The sequence below is a fragment of the Lissotriton vulgaris genome, chromosome 4_1, assembly GCF_964263255.1.
Source record: "Lissotriton vulgaris chromosome 4_1, aLisVul1.2, whole genome shotgun sequence".
Lineage (NCBI taxonomy): Eukaryota > Metazoa > Chordata > Amphibia > Caudata > Salamandridae > Lissotriton > Lissotriton vulgaris.
The window spans coordinates 56,845,567-56,866,754 of record NC_141691.1 but is presented as its reverse complement, the minus strand read 5'-3'; the positions used below and the strand labels follow the sequence as shown (position 1 = coordinate 56,866,754).

General features: G+C 47.7%; 1 protein-coding gene across 1 annotated transcript in view; it reads right to left on the bottom strand.

Moving 5' to 3' along the window:
* TEX11 (testis expressed 11) overlaps positions 1–21,188 on the bottom strand; it is a 1,326,855-nt gene that overhangs the window by 1,046,414 nt on the left and 259,253 nt on the right. The window contains exon 5 of the mRNA XM_086918299.1: positions 19,208–19,287. Within this exon, the coding sequence (XP_086774425.1) occupies positions 19,208–19,287 (80 nt within the window). The remainder of the gene's footprint in view (positions 1–19,207; positions 19,288–21,188) is intronic.

Here is a 21,188-nt window from a genome sequence, read left to right as displayed (position 1 = left end):
CGATGTGGGATACTTACCCTAGTATTCAGCGTTTCAACTGTGATCTACTCAGTCATCGCTACCCTTACCAGACAATTCATCAGGTTCTAGGGAACTATCATGACTTCTGCTGCGCTGTCCAGCAGGGTCACTGCCCATTACCCGCTCAGAAGCAGTGTACTCAATATCCGGGGCATGCCTGACCTTAAGTCCGGCTGCCTTCTTCTTTTTGAATTGAGGCTTGCAAAGTTTTGGTGTATCTTCCTCTTTAATGATGCAGTCAGATGATATTTGTGAGTCTTTCTTCAGTTTCACATGCTCGCCCATCTGCACTTGGACTGCCCACCTCTCTCCAAGCACTTTTCAGATGACTCCTGAAAGGAACGAGACGACCGTGTATCAGTATCCTGATACCCGTCAGGCGGTCTAATGTTATAATGGTTACAAAGGTTATAGAGTTTTTCAATTATTTTTTGTGTAGAAGACACACCCCGTGATTTTATTTTTTCTTTGTTTTTATTATTGTCCCACTTTTTCTTTGTAGAAGAGTCGGTGATTGCTTAGAATTATCCTTTTCAGAATTATTCTTTAAATGTAGTTATCTCTACCCAGCATAGCATAGGTTTCTTCGATAATTTAGGTAATTCATGCTCATGTTATGCCGGAGCCAAATCCCTTAGGTGCTGGAATATAGCCAACGTTGCTACTGCTTCCCACTTTATGTTACTCACCATATTGGCGGATACCGATGCAAAATTGCCAATTAGTTTCACCCCCAAATCCAGGGCAAGTGCAAGGGGTTCTGTGTGATCTGGTATATACGACAGCAAAGACTATACCCCAAGTTGTGCAGTCTTCCACAAGGGGGAGCCATCCCTATCGGTGAGCAAATTGTTAATATTTTGAGTTTTTTCTGCGGTCCCATGGGGGAACCACTGCCTCAAGCTGGTTTGTTTTTTGTGCAATCTAGAACTGAATTTCCTCCTGTCTGATGGGAACCTTACCCATGACTGCATTTAGTGTTTGTGGGATGCAACCCGGGTGTAAGCGTTTTCACACTTCGTCCTTAAGTAACTGTATCGCAAGTATCAAAACAGTCATTGACAGTAGCACAATAAGCGTTTTATTCACGCGTCAATTTGTTAAACAGTTTCAAAATACTTGGCAAAAGATAACAAAGGATGCAGGGCGTAGTCTTTGGAGTTTCGGAAGAACAGTCTTCGGTCTCTCTCTCTCTCTCTCTCTCTTGGTCACTCTTCCTCGTAGAACACTCGTACCGACGTCTCCCAAAAGGCAAACAGAGGAACACTACCGTCACGAACTGTATATACTGTTAAAGCTCTATGCATGCACCCGTCACCAGGAACTTGGGATCACCGAGACTCGTGGTATCTTTATTTTAGGAGGAAGGGTCAGGTAGTGAGGAATGGGGAACGGAAAAGAAAGCGCGTTTCGCATGCAGCGTGCAACACTTTACTTATGCCACAAGCCTAACAGTCCTGTGCCCTCCGACCTCCACCTCCACCGTTCTCCCCACGTTACTTGCCTGGGGCTACGGTCCCCGATGACCGTAGCAATGGGTATCGCGGTGTCCTGTTGCTTGGAGGGACAGCCGGATACGAGAGCGGTGTGTGTGTTGGGGAAACCTCCCGTAGGTCAGCTCCGCCGCTCCGCTTCGCCTCCTCCGTATCTCCAGCCTCTGGACTCTCCTTTTCTGTTCTTTGTGTTCCGTCGTCTGATGCTCTGTCCTGCGTAGCTTCGCCTTCTCTCCTGCAGCCGTCCGTCACAGCCTCGCCTCCTCCGGATCTCCAATCACCCGGCGGCCCACAGCTGAGCCAACGGCTCCCTTTTAGCTTCTGTCCGGACACCTGCTCCTCCTTTGCGCCGCAGACTAGACCGCTCAACTCTTCTGGTTGGAGTGGACCACTGGACACCATCTTGAAGTTCTCGGTGGATCGGGTGATAGGATGCTCTCTATCACACCGGGATAGCTAATTGTGGTTATGCAGCCCGAGTAGTCCGCGCAGGGTTAAGTGTTAGTGTTCGCACAACTTTGTCAAGCATCTGTATATTGTTACTAAATCTTTGTGTAGTGTCGGCACCTGTGCTGCCGATAAATTATCAACATTAGGATGCAGTGTGTAAACGGCTAAGACTGGCCCTGTCGCTCCCTCATTGCTAAGGGGACTGAGTTTAAAGTTTTGTGTTGTGTGGGGAAGGGCGTCATTAAAACCAATTTATATGTTTTTGGTATGTTAGAAGTATCTCTATTTCTCCGTATGGTGTATAATTGTCTGATACTACATCCAGTTTATAGGTGTGAAATAATCGTTTTGTGTTGCTTGCAGCCAGGAATGCAACCCAAGAATAGAACACCTCTGTCCTCTATGTGTTGTGGGCCTCAACCACAAAAATGACATCTCCAGCCGCAAGTGCGAGACCATGTGGTAATAGTTTCTGAGTAACGCAATGTCTGCAGTTCTTGGCTATAATAAGTGCTGTATCTTCAGACATTATTCTAAATGAAATGCAGTGAGGGTAACAAAATGAGAATAGATAATTTGAAGAGTTCAAGCTTGAACAACCTACAGCCAATACAAAGGATTTACCTACTCAGCTGAGGAGAACAGTCCCTACCACCATGGACATCCCCGGTTTGGAGATAAATAGGGGTCTCTAAAAGTGCACAAGAGAACTACTCAGGCGATTCATTAAATGAGAACCCAATCTACCAACGTTGGCGTTGCTATGTCATGTAGTTTTTAATTTCTAGTAGAAACTGCGAACTTATTGGGCAACATAAACGCTGGGAATGTGCCAGACTGATGCACTCCCTCACATGAGTAACCCTAAACCTAGACAGGTAGCAAATGGCTTAGGCAACCACAGAACATGACAACCTTGACTCCCCCAGGAATCATGGTAAAAGATCTAAAACCCGTTCATACAGTCACTCGTGCTCTCTCTCTGAGAAAGATACAAAGAATACAGAGAGGGGTGTTTTCAATATTTATTCACCCATCATGATTCTTGCATTGAATGTATGTGCTGCAATGATCAATAGACAGATGAAGATAGAAGTGATTAGCAGTATAAGGACAGTGAACAGAATGAATAGTTCCACCATCTGCCCCAACAATGTATATATGTGAGCATATAAAACAATTTATATATATATAGTACTCTCGCCATGCATTCCATAACCTAGATGCATAGGGTGCATGTGTTGTGCCAAGAATCCCCCATTGAATGATCCAATCCCTGTTACCTGAAGGGAAAGTACGTACGTTCCCATCTTGGTGACAGGTTGGACATCTCTCTTCGCAGAGGGATCAGCAAGCAGCTGGGCTGAGGTTTCTGCGTGCAGTGACCTCGCAATGACAACAAGTGCTCCTCTGCCCCAACCCGGAAAAACTTGTTTATTTATAACAAAAAGCATTCTTGCTCCCGAGCCGAGACCTTAGTCAGGCCGCCATTATTTATTCTATTGATAGTTGTGTCGCCTCATGGACGAATAAAAAACAATCACATTTGCACAATGTATGTTCAGACCTTGTACAAGACGTTCAAGGTGTCGTGATAGTGTTCTTAAAAAGTGGAATGTGTCCGCAAAGTAGTTTCATGGAAACTAATTGTTGAATGTCACACATGCAAATGTGTGTCAAATGTCCTAGTGTGAAGTCCTATCTGCAGTCCCTTGTTAAAACCTACACTCCCTCTCGTCCACTCCGATCATCTTCGCAAAACTTATTTTGCGTACCCAAGTACAGACTATCTAGAATGGGTGGCAACTCTTTCTCGTGCCTAGGGCCCAGACTTTGGAACTCTCTTCCCCTTCACATTCGCGCCAAGAACTTTCAAGCTCGCTTCCGTAAAGCCGTCAAAACCTGGCTCTTTAAGGGGGCGTGGCTAAGCGCGCGACAGGAATGGACGCCTGCGGGTAGAGCTCTGTGCTGAGCTCCCCTTCCCGGCGCAATTCTCCGCAGAATCACCCTGCAGAGCCGGCCGAAAACCACCGGCGCGAGGCCCACACACCTTGACACAGCACCTGTCCGATTTTGGTGCCGATCGGACCCGTCACGCTGCACCGGGGTATCCAGAGGAGCTGCTGCCGCACATGTTGGCCCCAGGCCCGGCAGACGCCCAAGACACACCGGGGATCCAGTGGCAGAGGTAGGCCCGGAGGTGCGGCCTGCGGCGGACACCCGCGGAACGTGCACACCCGCGACTGAAGTCACCCACAGCTTGCCCTCAACAACGGGTGGACACCGCACCCTGTGCACAGTGGCGCTTGGGGTCGTCCCGATAGAAGGGAGGCCGAGAGGAGGAGCCCTGAGACCGGAGGCCGGAAACAGACATGTACAGAGTCCCGGAGCCGACTCCCATCACCGGACACCACGTGGCCCAACACCGTGGAGTGGCGGAGGGTGAGCGATCCAGACCCGAGTGTCTGAGAGGGCGGACATCAGGAGAGTAACCCACGCACGGCTGCGGCAGGCCTCGGCCGAGGGTCACACGCACACAGTACAACGGCTGCGGCGCAAAGCACGCGAAAGCCTCACCGCCAGCAGCGCCGGAGACACGCAATCGCCAAAGGGGCGAGCAACACGCCTCGGAACTGGTCACAAAGCAAACTCTCGACCTGGAGTGGGACCACAGTGTCCATACCAAGTGTGCAGCACCGGCACGCACAGGCGCCCGATATCGGACCCCCAGGCAGGACTACAACATGGCGCCCACAGCGCTGCACTGGTGAGTGCCAGCCCTAACACCCTTAGCATAGGGGGAGACCGGTACCGGGCACGTGGCCCACAGGCAGACAACGACATAGGTGATCGCAGGCAACCCACCTGGCCGCCACCCACAAGTGAAGGGCCATAAATAAGCCGACGACGAAGGCTAGTCCGGGCAGAACGGCGATGAAACCACGGAGTGAGCACGGCCCACCCCAATTGCGGCGTTGAGAGGTGCAGCGCACCGGGGAGCCCACTGACGACCGGTGAGGCCAGTCGGCGCACAGCAAGCTGTCTGGGAGGAACACGCTGCAGCCAAACGGCACAAGCGGGCCGGACAGTGTGACCACCCGGATCTGAACACCACCAACCACCATTACACGAGCGAAAACGCTCACTGCTGGCCCACCACTGGCCACTACCTCGGAGTTTCAGCCCCGATCTCCTTCCCTCCACGGATTCGCACTCTGACCCACCTCCCGGGAGCCAACTCGCTACGGGCCTCGCTGAGGGCGCTGGCTGCTGACCTGGGCACTGATGTCTAACTGGACCAGGGCGCGGACCGGGACCGGAGGCGCAAATCACAAAGGCAAGATGGACAAATCTGGCAAGACAGCCGATCAGGACCAGACAGCGGCAAAACTTGACACCATGGAAAGGCTGGAGGATTCTATCCAACTCCAACTCACTCGCACCTCCCTGGCCACCAAGATCGACAGCGTGGCCATAGACCTCACGCACCTACGAGCGGATCATAAAAAACTGGCAGACCGCACCACATCCCTGGAAGGCAATGTGAAGGAGCTCCAACCCCAAGTAGGACAATCAAATAAACACATACAGGATCTGCTGAACAGGGTGGAATTCCTAGAAGACAGAGCCGAGGACGCAGAAGGCAGGGCACAAAGAAACAACGTGCAACTGGTTGGAATTCCGGAGAAATGGGAGGGGAGGAACCCGGAGGAACACATGGAGCGCTGGCTGGCATCTATCCTACCGGAGGGTTCACTCTCGCCTCACTTCGTGGTGGAACGCGCCCACAGGGTACCCACCAGGCCCTTGGCGACAGGCTCTAACCCGAGGCCCATACTTCTCCGCATATTGAACTACAGAGACAGAGACTCGATCCTCCGTGAGGCACGCAAACTCCAAGAAGTGCGAATTGACAACGCACAGGTGATGTTCTTCCCGGACTACACAATGCAAGTGCAGAGGCAAAGACACTCCTTCCTAGCGGTGAAACGATGTCTGCGCCAACAAGGCCTACAATATTCCTTGTTATTTCCGGCAAAATTGAGAGTGATAGCCGGTGAGCGGACACATTTCTTCACAGACCCTAACGAGGTGGAGGCATGGCTAGACAGCGGCACAGACACTGCCCCCAGAGCGACTGCGGACCACTCTGGTGGCCGCCAGCCTGGCGGGAGCAGGAGGCAGCGCCGACCTCGACAGCGAACACAGACGGGCGCGAGCGGAGCGTCGAGAACACCCCCACCAGCTGACACTAGGCAACAGGAAAAGCAAGATGCCCTCTGCCTCGTGATGGAACTAAGTCGCTCACCCACACTGAGCAAGCCGGCTGGAGGCAGTACGCGAGATCCTCCTAGCGACGACGAAGCCATCTATGGTGTGCCGGACTCTCAGGCGACAGAAGCTGGACCGGATGTCACTCCTCAGACTGCAGATTACATCAGCTGACCGAATCATAGGACACGACACCCTGGAGCTCCTTCCTGAGAACTGCGACGCTAACCACGAGGGGACTGCTGACCTACGCCGTGATGCACTGGCCGTCTGGGACTCTCGGGTCGGCAGGCGCCGCACCCAGCCCTAACTGAAAACTGGGAGCCGAGAACTCGACTAACTCCTTTTTAATGGATGTACGGCCTAGAGACAGCTTGGCGGCTGGTGTGCAATCGGCACACGGCTCCCAGGAACACCTGCTCAACAACCGACCGACCAGGACATGTAATGTATGGTGTTTAATGAATGAATATATGACTCCCCTGTATATCGCATAAGGCCTGGGCTACCATATACCTCCCGGGAAGGGGGGAAGCCCTCATAGACTGACATTGTTAACTTACGAACTATTGCTATAGCGCGCACTGCATAGCAACCCCCCCAGAATTAGACTTTGTTACTCTCCTTGAGAGCATGGACGGGAGCATGTTTGGCCTCCGACCTTTTGGCATTCCTTATGTTCATCTTGTTAAATGGCTAAATGTTTCACTAGCCGTGTTATTCACCCCCCCTTTTTACACTAATGCTGTGGCGTGCAAGACTGGATGTACTTTTGATAGACAGTGGGCAGATTGGACACACGGGGATTATGGGGCTCGCAGGGGCTGGCGGGGGGGATGGGACAGGGGAGTTGCTAAAGAATTGTAATGTCTGCGATTAAAATATGTACATGGAATGTGAGGGGTATGCACACACCATCTAGGCGATACCAGATTCACTCATACCTCAAACGCCATCATGTACAGATAGCCCTCTTACAAGAGACACACCTCTGTGAGTCGGAGGTCAACACCTTACGACGCAGGTGGCGGGGACAGCTGTATGCCACACACTACTCTTCCTACGCCAGAGGGACACTGGTGTGGGTGCGACCGGGCACCCCATGGGCCGCACTGGAATCTCATGTGGACCCTGGAGGGAGGTATGTAGTTCTCAAGGGCAGGTTAGACGGGAACCCACTAGTACTGGCCTCGATCTATGCACCCAATACGGGGCTGTCAGACTTCTTAGCGCAATTGTCGAACGCGCTGGCACCATGGCACGGCAACCCGTGGGTACTGGGTGGGGATTATAACTGCACCTTAGACCCCGCCCTGGACCGTTCCCGCCCCCCACCGCTTAACTCACCAGCACAACACGCGCACGCGCTCTCCAGGATTGGTCTGCACAATGGGACTTGCAGGATGCGTGGCGCAGCCGTAACCCCAACACCAAAGTCTACTCATACTACTCGGGGGCACATGACCTACATATACGCCTCGACAGGTACATGGTCACCGGGGAGATGCTGCCAATTGTCAGAGACACACATTACATGGGCCGCACACACTCAGATCACAACCCACACCTCCTGGAACTAGCCTGGGAACAACCAAGACCGCCGGTACCCACCTGGAGGCTGCAACCTGATCTATTGCTAGATGGCCCATTTAGGACCTCAATAGGTGCACAAACAGCGCAATACTTTGAGGACAATCTTGGGACAGCTTCCACGCCTCAGTTAGAATGGGACGCATTCAAAGTGGTCCTCAGGGGGCAGTGTCTAGGCACACAGGCTCATTCCAGACGACAGATAGAGGCAGACCTAAAACGTCTGGAAACAGACCTGCTACAAGCAGAACAGGAGGCAACCGAGGGCGCCAACACTAGACTATTAGAAGCGAGGGCGGATCATGACAGATTAGTGGGTAGACTAAAACATGTCAACTATGCTGCTCACTCGGCCCGCCCACACCGCTATAGCAACAAACCAGGCAAACTGTTAGCCTGGCTGATACAGCGTGAAGACCGAACCTCCCCAGCAACGGCGATACGCTCAACCAACGACACAGTGGTGTATACACAGGCGGACATCCATGCCGCTTTTGTGACACATTATCACGCGCTATATCGGTCGCAACTGCAGAATCCACAGCCAGATATCATGGCGTACCTAGACGAGGTGACGCTCCCCACTCCGACCAATGATCAACGAGACGATCTTGGGTCGCCGTTAACGGCAGATGAGCTACGTGATGCCATCTTCGCCCTCTCCAATGGCAAAGCCCCAGGCCCGGACGGGCTGCCAGCTGAATACTACAAGGCCTACTCGGACATCTTAATCCCCGAACTACTCAGAACATACTCGGCGGCATTAGAGGACTCGTCCTTACCCAAGTCCATGAATGAAGCAACATTGGTGTCTCTCCTCAAACCGGGCAGGGACGGCACGCTCCTCGGCTCATACAGGCCTCTGGCACCGTTGAATACAGATTACAAGATCCTGGCGTCAACCCTAGCCCGAAGACTGGCGGCCCTGGTGCCTGCCTTAGTGCACAAAGACCAGAACGGCTTTGTTCCAACGAGGTGCACCTCCCAAAACATAAGGAGGCTGTTCCGAGTGCAGGAGTACGCGATCCAGAACTGGTCGAGATCGGGCTGCTTAATTTTAGACCTTGAAAAAGCGTTTGACTGCGGTGCTGCACAAATTCGACCTGGGCGACGACTACATTGAGCTGGTAGGATTACTGTACAGGAGGCCCGAGGTGAGAGTACGCACGGGCAGACTGCTATCCGAGGCCATTCGAGTCAGGAGGAGCACCAGGCAAGGCTGCCCGCTGTCCCCACTACTCTTCTCACTGGCGATGGAGCTTCTCGCCGGGCGACTGCATAGCAGTGGCACACAATGGGGCATTCCACTGGCAGATGGTACACACATAATATCGCTGTACGCTGACGACTTACTTCTGTACGTCAGAGACCTCGAACACCTGCCACCGGAACTATCGGACATCTTCCGAGCGTTCTAGATCATGTCGGGCCTAAGAGTCAACTGGGCCAAATCGGGGGCGTACCCATTTGCTCCCGACACCCCAGACCCTGAGCTCAGGATCAATGGCGAGAGGTTGCCGTGGCACCAAACCACGTTCAAATATCTGGGAATTCACATTTATAGAACTCCCCCAGACATCTTAGATGGAAATTTGACACAAGCCATAACATCTATCAGGTCACAGATCGCCTTTTGGAAGACTCTCCCCATCAATGTGCCGAGCAGGGTGACTTTAGCGAAAATGATCGTCCTGCCCAGACTCTTATACTACTTTGCGAATATTCCACTATACGTCCCGGCCCGCATCTTCAGAGAATTAGAAACCATGCTTAGAGACTTGATTTGGAACACGGGAAGGCCTAGAGTAGCACTGACGAAATTGTACATTCCAGTTAGCGATGGAGGCCTAGCGGTACCAAACCTGGAACTCTATTATCTGGCGGCACAACTGCAATGGGTAGTGGCTTGGCTTTCAGGTAGAAATCATGAGGACACAGCCACAGCTGTGGGCACACTATCCTCGCTACAGATACACTCATTATTCCACCCGCTGACAAGCGTTAGGAAACACACCCAACTACATGTAGCAGTGGCTGCAAAATGCTGCTCTCGATGTCTACGGCTTACCAGAACCACCACACCATACGCCCCGGCGCTCCCATTTCTAGGCACCCCCAAGGCCGCGACCGTGGTTACAGAAACGGCCCTGGAGCAGTGGACCCCTCGGGTATAGAAACCATGGCAGACCTATACACTGACGGCGCCCTGCTCCCCTTCGAGACATTTGCCGCCGACACGGGGTTACCGGCAGGGCAGTTCTTACAACACGCTTCCATAATCAGAGCGTTCACACAGAAATGGGGAAACATTACTGAAGAACCTCCCTTACACCAACTGATACAGTGCATGCACGTCATGGGGAATGGCACACACGTGGTGCACTGGCTAACCCAAGCGCTGCTCTCACACACACAATGCACCTTACAACCACTGCGGGATAAGTGGCCGGTGGACAGAGGAAAGGCCTGGACAGACAAGGAGTGGGCGGTGATACTGGCAAGCCCCAAGAACATCCCCCGCAACGCACGCTTTAAACAGATCCAGTTCTACATATTGCACAGAGCATACCTCTCCCCAGACAGGATAAATCTATACTTTCCAGGAGCAGCGGCAGGGTGCCCGAGATGCGAGACGGAAGGAGCGGATCTCTTACACGTGCTGTGGCAGTGTCCGCAGATCCAAACATACTGGCGGTCAGTGTTACCGATATTGGAGCGGAGCACGGCGATGCCGATCCCTCACACATGGGAGGCATGTCTGTTGGGCCTCTACCACAGAACCAAGCACAACAGAGTGCCCTCCCGCTTCTGGGATCTTGGTCTTATTACGGCCAAGAGACTAATCACTAAACACTGGAAACGCGCAGAACCGCCCAGGACAGAGCACTGGCGCACCTCCCTGGACAACTGGGCAAAGGCGGAAAACATCTCCCTTCACAATGAGGAGACGGCAGGGCTGCGCAAATTCGCCATTGCGGCGCTTTGGGACGAAACACTACACTCCTTCCACAGAGAATACCAGACACTAGAAGAACCCACAGGACACACCTCCCCAAACGGAGAACACGGAGACAGGCGCACAACACCAGGCACCGCTGATAGTGGCCCCATTGCCGGCACCCCATCACATACTCGGGATGAACACTGCCCCACCCCCCCACCCCCCGCCCCACTCACGATATACACCCACCGCTGATAACGCATCGCCCTCCCTGTACTAATGGGGCGAGCACGAACCGACCGTGACACCACCCCCAGACCCCCCCCACTGCATGATCAGGTGTCCAACACGCCACACCCCATACACTTCCAAGTTTGGTAACCCCACACCTCCCCGTTCTTACTATCTTCACCTCTCCTTTACAACATGATGGAGGATGGAATGATTGGGCTATGATTCCATCATCGTATTGCATTGTGATGCAACAATGTAGCATATGCTTTGCTCCGTGATCCATGTATACAATTTTTTTTGAGTTTCGTGATATGGAATACTGTACAATTCATGCTTTCTTTATCCTGTGACCCAATAAAGGATATATTTAAAAAATAAAAAAAAACCTGGCTCTTTAACCAATAACCCGTGATCTGTTAGTGCCTTGTTGCTTCTGCCTTTACCACCGGGAAACCCTTTCGGGTAGCTGTGGCGCTTTACAAACTTAATAAATAAATAAAATAAATAAATAAAAGAAGAAGGCAACTTAGGAAAATGTGTGCATATAAAATGGCAGTGTTTTTCGCCTGGCCTAACTGAGCCATGTGAATGCCATGCACATATAGGTAGGTACATTTATATTGTTCTAAGTTATTTAAAACTAAAACAATATGACATAAAACATCACATGTAGTAAAAATAAGCAATAAAATTAAATAAAGTCACAATTCATCAATTCATGCAAGCGCCCTACAATAGCGGTAACAACAAGATCAAATCCAATAATATCACAGTTTGTACGTTCATGATTGTGCTGTTCAAACAATTCATCCGAGAAACATAGACTTTGAATAAATGGCTATTATGCATAGTGACTCCACTCAGAAGCATAAATCGTGTAATGCATTATGACTGCCCAGCCTGTTTCCCACTCCATCTATAAAAAGTGCTGCTGCTGTCCAAAGGGAAATGAGTAGGGAGCAAAAAATACACTGTTCTATCGTGCTAAAGACAGTAAGAAGGAATGATCGTGTAAATTACAGTCTCTATGCAACTTTGTAGGGCTTATGAACAGCCTATTTCATAAAGTGCAATATACAACGGCCTCTGACAATAATGAGTGCATAAATGACAGACTCGAAGCAATTGTGTTGGGCCTATGACCAGCTTAATTAATAAACTGCAATAAAGAGTGGCTTATGGCCTACGAGTGGTGGCTTGTACAAGGTCTAACTTGCCTTGAGGGACAGGCTCTCAGCCTGCTTGAAAACAAGGCCACGTATGAGTTAATAAATTGCCGGGGATCAGAGCATCGTGCCTTGATCATAAAGTACCGGATATAATAGAGAGGGGCCTGCCACCTCATCCCCACTGGTCCTAGCCGAATATTTTAAACTGGACATAATGCAAAGTTTTGGCTTAGAGTTGACAGGACAGTCCACAGTTTCAACTGTCTGTAGAATCCAAATTCAGTGACAAACTCTTTCCTTAGGAATTTCATGAACCTGGCCGAAAGCTGTACATTATCGCCACTCAATCATGCAATAACAGTGTAGTTGCATTGAGTGATGCCCAAGCGTCGAAATATATCGTCGATAGCACCTTTTTTGCTTTCCTGCCTAAAGTTGTATAATTGACAATTGTGATTGAAATAGCCTATTAAGTGACAACATGTATAGCTTTTACAGAAATTGGCCCGCATCACATCCTCAAAAGGAACTTTTTGGGGCTTGATTCATGGGGCTGGAAAGATATAGGGCTTTTCCCCGGCCTTGATAAACCAACATGCAGAGATCTGCATGGGTCTTTTGCGCTAGCTCTTGCAGGTCTTCTTCCCCCATATTGTTTTTTGCGTTTTTGACTCCGCGCACAGGGAATAGAATCACGCGTCCACCACTGCCTGGGATGAGCGGGCCGTAGCTAGCCGTACTCAGATTCGGGGTTAACGCTGAGTGACTCCGTGTTTGAAGAGTGAGACTTTGCTGGTGAAGAGCATGGTAAAGACGTGTCCCAGGTTGCTTGCAATCTGTTGAGTTCAGTGAAATAAAAATATGGGACAGGCTAGCAAAAAAATTGTGATTCTCCTATTAGCATGCCTAGAGAATCTGGATTTCATTAAAGACACGGAGGCTGACATTATACAAAGTCTTTTATTGCAGTCTCCAAGCAGCCACGTGTGTCATAATACAAAGGTTCCAGAAATAACATTGAAACAAGGTAAATGGTATGACATGATAATAATCTGCCTCTTTTAAATCAAGCGAAGAAAGATAAGAAAGTTCAAAGGCATTGGAGTGGATCGAGAACTTGAAGGCTTTCAAAGGATCCAAATGGAGACGTGAAGAAGAAGGTAACCCAACAAGGAGTCATCCAGAAGATCGTAGGTTATGAAGAAGGGTTATCTGAAAAGAAAGAAAGTAATTAAAGTCTTGTACAAAAAAATCTTTAAAGATAGGAATAAAAAAAGTATTATTTCAGAGCATCACATGTGAATGTAAACAAATAATGAAGCATTAAAGCTACAAATGTGAATAAACAAGAAATCACAAATCACCAAACACTAGGGAATGGGAAGGGAGGGATAATGTCAGCCTCCGTGTCTAAGGAAATCCAGATTCTCTAGGCATGCTAATAGGAGAATCGCAATTTCATTATAAGAACGGAGGCTACATTATGCATGTTGGTAGCTTTGTAAAATAACATTAGACATGTGTTCAACTGGTTTACAGTAATGTCTAGCAAATGTACTAGTGTTAAACCAGTCTGCAGCTCTAAGAATATCATTTAACTTACCTCCAGACCATAGTGATTTACTGGCCATAGCACCTGTAAGCGCATGAGCTTGAAATGTTGCCACATTATTACCTGCTAAGTTCATGGCGGTCTTAACCCATCGAGCAATGGAAGTAGAGATTATAGCTTTATGAGGTTTAATAAAGGAAATAATGAGCTGTTTCTAATTAATAGGACATAGACTAGAGATTCTCTGATCATATACTTTCATGCATTAAACTACACAAAGTTTTGGGAATGTGGCGAAACGAGGATAGAAGATTGAGTCAGACATGGTTTTTGTTCTTCCGTAAACCTCAAAATTGACTCCAAATAAGTTGTAAGACCTGTTAGAGATCTCCAGAGCTTTCAAGTCAGAGACTCTACGACAAGAGATAAGACAAAGAAGAGTAGCAAGCTTAATGGAGAGATGTTTTCTATTCAGAAGAGAATTGTCGGGCCAGGAGATGAAAAGATCTAGAATCAAGTTAACATCCCATAGGGTATCGAATTTGGGTCTCGGCGGTCTTTTTAGTCGAATGCTCTTCATCACTCTACAAACAATGACATTTTTACCAACTGTTTTCCCGTTGACAAGTACATGACCTGCGGAAATGGCAGATCTATGGCAATTGATAGATCTATAACTTAAACCTTTATCAAAAAGTTTGACCAGAAAGTTCACCACATCAACAATAGGTGCCTGTAGGGAATCCAAATTCCCTTCCAGGCACCAACGAACCCACGATTTCCAAATGTTATTGTATCTGTAGTGAGTTCCTGGTGCCCTGGACTCTCTAAGGAGAGTCGCAGCTGATGACGAAAGTCCTGAGATTTCAGTGGATCTCCTGACACTCTCCAAACAAGAAGGTTCAAACTCCCTGTCAGGGTCAGGAGGTGGGAATCTCCGTTTATGTCTGTTAGGAGATTTTCTAGAAAAGGGATCAGGAAGGGAAGATCGTAAGCCAGCTCTAGAGTGGTGGGGAACCATGCCTGGGACGGCCAGAAGGGAGTTATCAGAACGAGTAAGCATTGGTCTTGTCTCACTTTCTGTAAAACTCTTTGGATCATGGCAAAGGGGCGAAAGGCATATGCGTTGATCCCTGACCAGGGTTGTAGAAATGCATTCACTGCTAGAGCACCGGGGTCCGGCATCCAGCTGAAGTAATGCTACAGTTGAGATGTGAGATGGCTCGCAAAAAGGTCTATCTCGAAAGGGCCCCAAATCAAATTCAGCGAGTCGAAAACAGAGACGTTTAGCTTCCAGTCGCTGTGATCCAATAGGAATCTGGAATTCCAATCGACAGAGACATTCGATTTCCCTAGGAAGTATTCTGCTCTGAGGGCAATTTTGTGTTCTAGACAGAACATCCAGAGTCTCCTGGCTAGATTGGAAAGGTCGGCAGACTTGGTTCCTCCCAAACGATTGATGTAAGCCACTGCGGAAATATTGTCCATCTTTAAAATGACTCACCTCCCCTGGAGGGAATGTTTGAAGCTCATAAGAGCATAAAGGCCAGCCGTAAGTTCCAGAAAATGTATGTGGTGAGATGATTCCTCTTGAGACCAGATCCCTCCTGTGTTCTGCTCCAGAAGGCATGCACCCCAACCGTTAAGGGAAGCATCTGATTCCAAAACAAAATCTGGTTCTGAACCAAAGATTGCTTTCCCATTCCACGCTTCTAGGTTGTCTAGCCACCAGATTAGTTCTGATTTGGCATCCAAATGTAGGGTAATTCAATCCTCGTACCAGAGACTTGATCTTAGAGCTCTCCCTTTTATCATTTGTATGGCCCGGTAATTCACAGGGCCTGGAAAAATCGCCTGAATAGAGGAAGAGAGAAGACCTAAGATTCTGGCTAGTTCCCTCAATGGGAGATCCTTTTGTTTTAAGACATGTCTTATCTCTTTCTTGATCTTTGATATTTTTGGTGGGAGGTAGGAGAAGGAGACACTTGTGGGTGTCCAGGGGGAAACCCAGAAATTCAAGAGATTTTGAGGGGGTCAGGATAGACTTCTCTTTGTTGATAATGAATCCTAGACTTTCTAGAAGATTTATGACGGTTTCCAGAACCATGCAAATTTGTTGGAGGTCTTGAGACATTATCAGAATGTCGTCGAGATAAATGATAAGACGAATACCTCGTTCCCTCAGGAAGGACGCTACCCCCTCATGACCTTGGTGACGCACCATGGTCAGAAGAAAGACCGAAAGGAAGGGCCTGGAACTGGTAAAGATGATTTTTCACATAAATTGGAGGAAAGGTTGGTGGATCAAGGCCATAGGAATAGTGAAATATGCGTCCTTTAAATCTAATTTTACCAACCAGTCTTCTTTCAAGAGAAGGTCTCTCAGGAGGTGGATACCCTCCATCTTGAAATGTCTGTAGACAAGAAATTTGTTGAGGTTTTTCAAATTTATTACAGGTCTCCAACCTTTCCCTTTTTTCTCCACTAGGAATAATGTACCTATGAATGTTAAAGAATCCAAGGGAAGCTCTATTATCGCATCTTTTTGGAGCATAGATGAAATTTTCTCCTCTACTATTTTTTCTTTCTCCAAGGAAATAGGGATGTCTCTTGGAAAGGTGGTTTGAAAGGGAATTTGAACGAAATATATCATAAATCCCTTGACGGTGGAAAGGACCCAAGGATCTTGAGTTATTCGCTTCCAATTTTGGGAAAAGAGTTTGAGTCTGCCTCCCACCTTTAAGGGGATAGAAGGGGGAGGGGGTAGGGTTGGAGGACTTACTTGGTGGATTGGAGTTGAATGAAGCACGAGGTCTTGATCCTCTCGAGCGTTTTCCTCTTCCACGTTGGGAATAGAAGGCAGGGGTGTTGAATTGTTGATAATCCCGTCCGAAGCCACGGGTTCTCTGATAGGGCCTCTGGTTAAATCGGCTGGAAGAAAGGCCCCTTCTTCCGGCCCTTCCAAAAAGGTTACTATTAAAGACCCTTTTTATGTTTTGTTGGGCCTCATCAAGGGCTGTAAAAGTAGAAACGTATTTTCCAAGGGACTTGATGAGCTCTTCTCCGAAAAGGAGGCCTTTAGGATTGGAAGATGACTGCCATATTGGAAAGTTTGGGGTCGAGCTTGTATAGAATTAGTCTACGCCTTTCGGCATTAATGTTCGCGTTCGCGTTGCCCAAGAGTATTAGGGCTCTTTGGCTCCATCCTCTGATAAGATTGGTATTAAGAGGCGTACCATGGAGGTGGCATTTTTCTGCAGAGTCAAGGATCCTAGTAAGGGGGCCAAGCACATCTAAAGGACGGTCTTGGCCGCCCTTGAATGATTTTTCTAACCCTTTTCTAGGATCACGCCCGAGCTTAAAAAGACATTTAATAAGCTCAGGGTCCAGATTGGGGGTTTGACAGGTCTTTTCTTCAATAGAAGGCCTTGAACATTCTGCTCTAAGGATATTTCTAGTCTCCCTTTCTAGAGGATAACGAATTCACTTTTTAATACATTTTGAAACATGATCCTGTGGGGACCATTGAGAAGTTCTAGGATGCTTTAAGTTTAGGGGAGAAAACATCTCTTCCCCTAAGGGGTCTAGAATATTATCTTTTGAGGATGTAGGGAGCTCATCCTCTGTGCCAAAGAGGCCAACATCTTCATCGTCTAGATCTAGGATGTACTCGTCAGGTACATCTGAATTATCATCATTGAAGTTAGAGGGGACATTTCCCATGACACATTGAGCACTATGAGATAACGTGCTGCTAAGGGCATCCGAATTACTTTGGCCGCGATGGGCGCCCATAGATGATGTGCTGCTAGGGACACCCTTCGGGATGGAGGTCCGAGGACCTCCAATTAGGTTTGAGGTGCTAAGACCTCCCATATCTGAAGAGGTGCTAGTACCTCCAGTGCTCACGGGGGTAGTACATTCAATATTATTACATTTCTTACCTTGTAGCTCATCATAAGCAGGGAGTTCATTAAATTTGTCCTCTTGAGAAGGGAGAGGTCTTTTGTGGGGCATGACCTAACCAAGGGTCTCTAACATACATGACCTCATTTCCCTTTAGAGTAGTAATCTAAAACTCTCCTTATCAAAATTGGGAAGAGTGCTAGCCTGCTCTGAATCAGAGTCAGACATCTGCTCCATCTCTCTCTTTTTTTATTTTTTATTTATAATTATATTTAGATTTAAATTGTAGGTGAGACTTTTTTATTTTTTATATATTAATATGTAGATTCGAATTGTAGGTGATCTTCCCCCTTCTGTTTCTCTCTTTTTTTAATTTTTAATTTTTAATTTTGCAAGATTAGCAAAATATATATAAAACAAACTAATGGCCAGGCTTCGTACTAAAGGGTATCTCTCATCGAGGCTCGGAAAAGAAAAACAGCTGATCGTCAACTGACGACCGCAAGGAAGACGAGGAAAGACCCATGGCAAGGTAGGCACGAAGCGTGCCTGCTGCCAAGGTGAATTCCTCTAATCCCGGCTGCTACACGTCTTAGGACGCGTCTAAGCGGAAGGCGTGTCGGCAAGTGAAAGGGTCTGCCGCAGTACACACATCGTGGCAGACCCGATGTAATAAAATGCGCAGGCAATACCGGGGAACTGCCGTCAGTAAGGAGTCGGCGTTTGCACAAGCAGGGAGCGAGGAGAAGACTCGCGCCTCGCTCGCACCCAAAAGGTAAACTGACACCTGCAGCGTGAGCTGGGAAGTTAAAGCTTACACTCGCCAGCGCGTGGAGAGGGGCGGCAAAGTTACGCTAACATTAAAGTACATCAAGGAAACTTACCTATCAGCTGAAAGGGAAGAGTATTAGTATTACCCAAAGTATGAAAACACATAAAGTGAAAAGGATGAATACAAGAGGGAGATCTACATAAATTGCAGATCGGTGGGGAGAGGGGAAGGGGATGAGGGTGGGGATTAGGCTACCAACAACCATTAACAGTCAGAATAGCGAAATTTCATTACGAGAAGTCGCATTTAAAAGAGGCAGATTATTGTCATGTCATACCACTTACCTTGTTTCAATGTTCTTTCTGGAACCTTTGTATTATGACACATGCGGCTGCTTGGAGACTGCAATAAAAGACTTTGCATAATGTAGCCTCTGTTCTTGTAATGAAATCTCTGGAAGGGCAGTACAGCTTTTCAAAGACTCGTTCCAGCAATAGAATTTGTTTTTTAAAAACTGTAGTACCGTGGCTAAGAGATACAGTCATCACATGCAACTCAGGAAACCATTGGTTGTGCCTTGAATAAAACATAATTAATAATAAATAAAAGTATTTTCTTAATATAATTTGATATAAAACCCACTTATGCCTTTTAGCATAATTCTTACGTTTCGAGTTGGTTTCAATGCTACTACTTGTGAGCTCCCAGCACAAACATTAAGACAACAACTGTCAAACAACAATTCAAAGTATGAAAATAAAGAATTTGACAGCAAGCTACTGATTGTTGGTGTCCAATCATTCTTACCAGAATCTGCCTTCTTATGGTTGCTTCTGTCGGCTCAGCTCCCTCGCACTTGCACAGCAGCTTACAGGCAACATGACGCACTGCAAAACAAACAGCCCATGCTCATTCAAGTGTTGCACAGTTTGTGCGTGAGCTCGCAGTCAGCTGGGCCACACTTCAGTACCGGTGGAGCACTGAAAGGCTATAACAGTATAACAGTAGACATACATACAGAACAGTTACTTTGCCTGTATGCGGCTAGCTAACTTGGAAAGTGGCGTGCGCTTCAACAGAATCTGACTGAGCAAGGGAGTTCTCTTAGCTTTGGAGGTTTCGGGAGCTGGGGGTGGTCACTTACTTGGTACTGCACCTCACCTCTTCATCTTCACCACTCTATATTTTACTCAAAGTCAAAGTCAAAAAAACTTTATTTCAATGTTCATAGTAACATCCAAAAAAGCACATTTCAGTAAACTTACATTAACACATAAAATCCAGATATTGTTAAAAACGACATAAAATAGAGGATCACAAGCAGAATATACAATAATTTTTTTTTAGATATAAATAATTATATTAGTTAAAATATTTCTCTCAGCAACACAGTTACCCCTCCATGCTTTTCCTAAATTTAATTGCAAGTTTTAAAAAGATACATACAAATAAAGTGCAATCACAGCTTAAAAGTTGGAGGTAATAAAGTGCTGGTCTGATTTGTGCAAAATTCATTTTTTTTGAGGCATGGTTTTAAATATAGCTTCCGTGGTACAAGATAGAAGGGACAGATGAATAAAAAGTGTGCCAGATCATGCGGAGACTTTTCGTCGCAGCCGCAAGCTGGCAACACTTGGCCTCGATGGGCCCCCTCGGTACGGCCAATAATAGGTGGAATAAATCTAGGCGAAACCTCTTGAGCAGAAAGCGATCATAACCTGACAGGGGCCATGACAGGTACGGTTCCATGCGCAGAGAAGTTTTTAATAGCACATGTTTCCGGACGCTGTCTTTCTTTAGTTCGACCTCCTCCCGAGCTAAGTACCTGGATGCAATGAAGGTCTTCTTCACAAAAATAACATCAGATTTAGTGATAAGCTCTGGGGTTGCAAAAAGATCGGGACGCCCTAGTTCAGAAAAACATTTACTGATATATTTAATCCAGGGGACTTTGTACCTGTTTTCCCATGTTAGTGCTTCTTTCAGGATTTGTTGGGTAAGGGGTATGGAATATGCTACTTACCAGTATGCATCTGTTCTTGGCATAGAGGGCTGCAGAGTGGTACATTATGAATAGATCGCCATCTGGTGTTGGGCTCGGATGATTGCACTTTGTTTTTCTCTTGGAGAGTCTTTTGTATCTTGGTGACTCCTCCCTTAGTTGGTAGTGCGCATGGGCATCGGCTCCATCCTTAGATTGTTTTGCCATAGTAGGGTTAGATGGAGTAGTATATTAGAATACAGATAAGAGTGCCCATGTAAGTGTATCTAAATAAGATAATGTTGGAACAGACACAGGTTTCCGGGGAGGCTGGGAGGGCATGTACCACTCTGCAGCCCTCTATGCCAAGAACAGATGCATACTGGTAAGTAGCATATTCCGTTCGAGGCATATGGGCTGCAGATGGTACATTATGAATAGACTATACAGCAGTTCTCTCCCTAGCGGTGGTCGCCCGTGTCTGTTGCAACTGTCTGAAACAATGTTTTTAATACTGCTTGTCCCACTCTAGCTTGTTGTGTTGAGTGCACATCTACACAATAGTGCTTTGTGAAGGTGTGCGGTGTAACCCAGGTAGCTGCTTTGCATATGTCATCTAGTGGAATGTTTCCCAGAAATGCCATAGATGCTCCTAGTTTACGTGTAGAGTGAGCTCTAGGAGGAACAGTTAATGTTCTCTTTGCCTTTAAGTAGCATATTTGAATGCATTTTACAATCCATCTAGCAATGCCCGCTTTGGAGATGGGATTGCCTTTATGTGTGGGAGAAAACGCAACAAATAGCTGT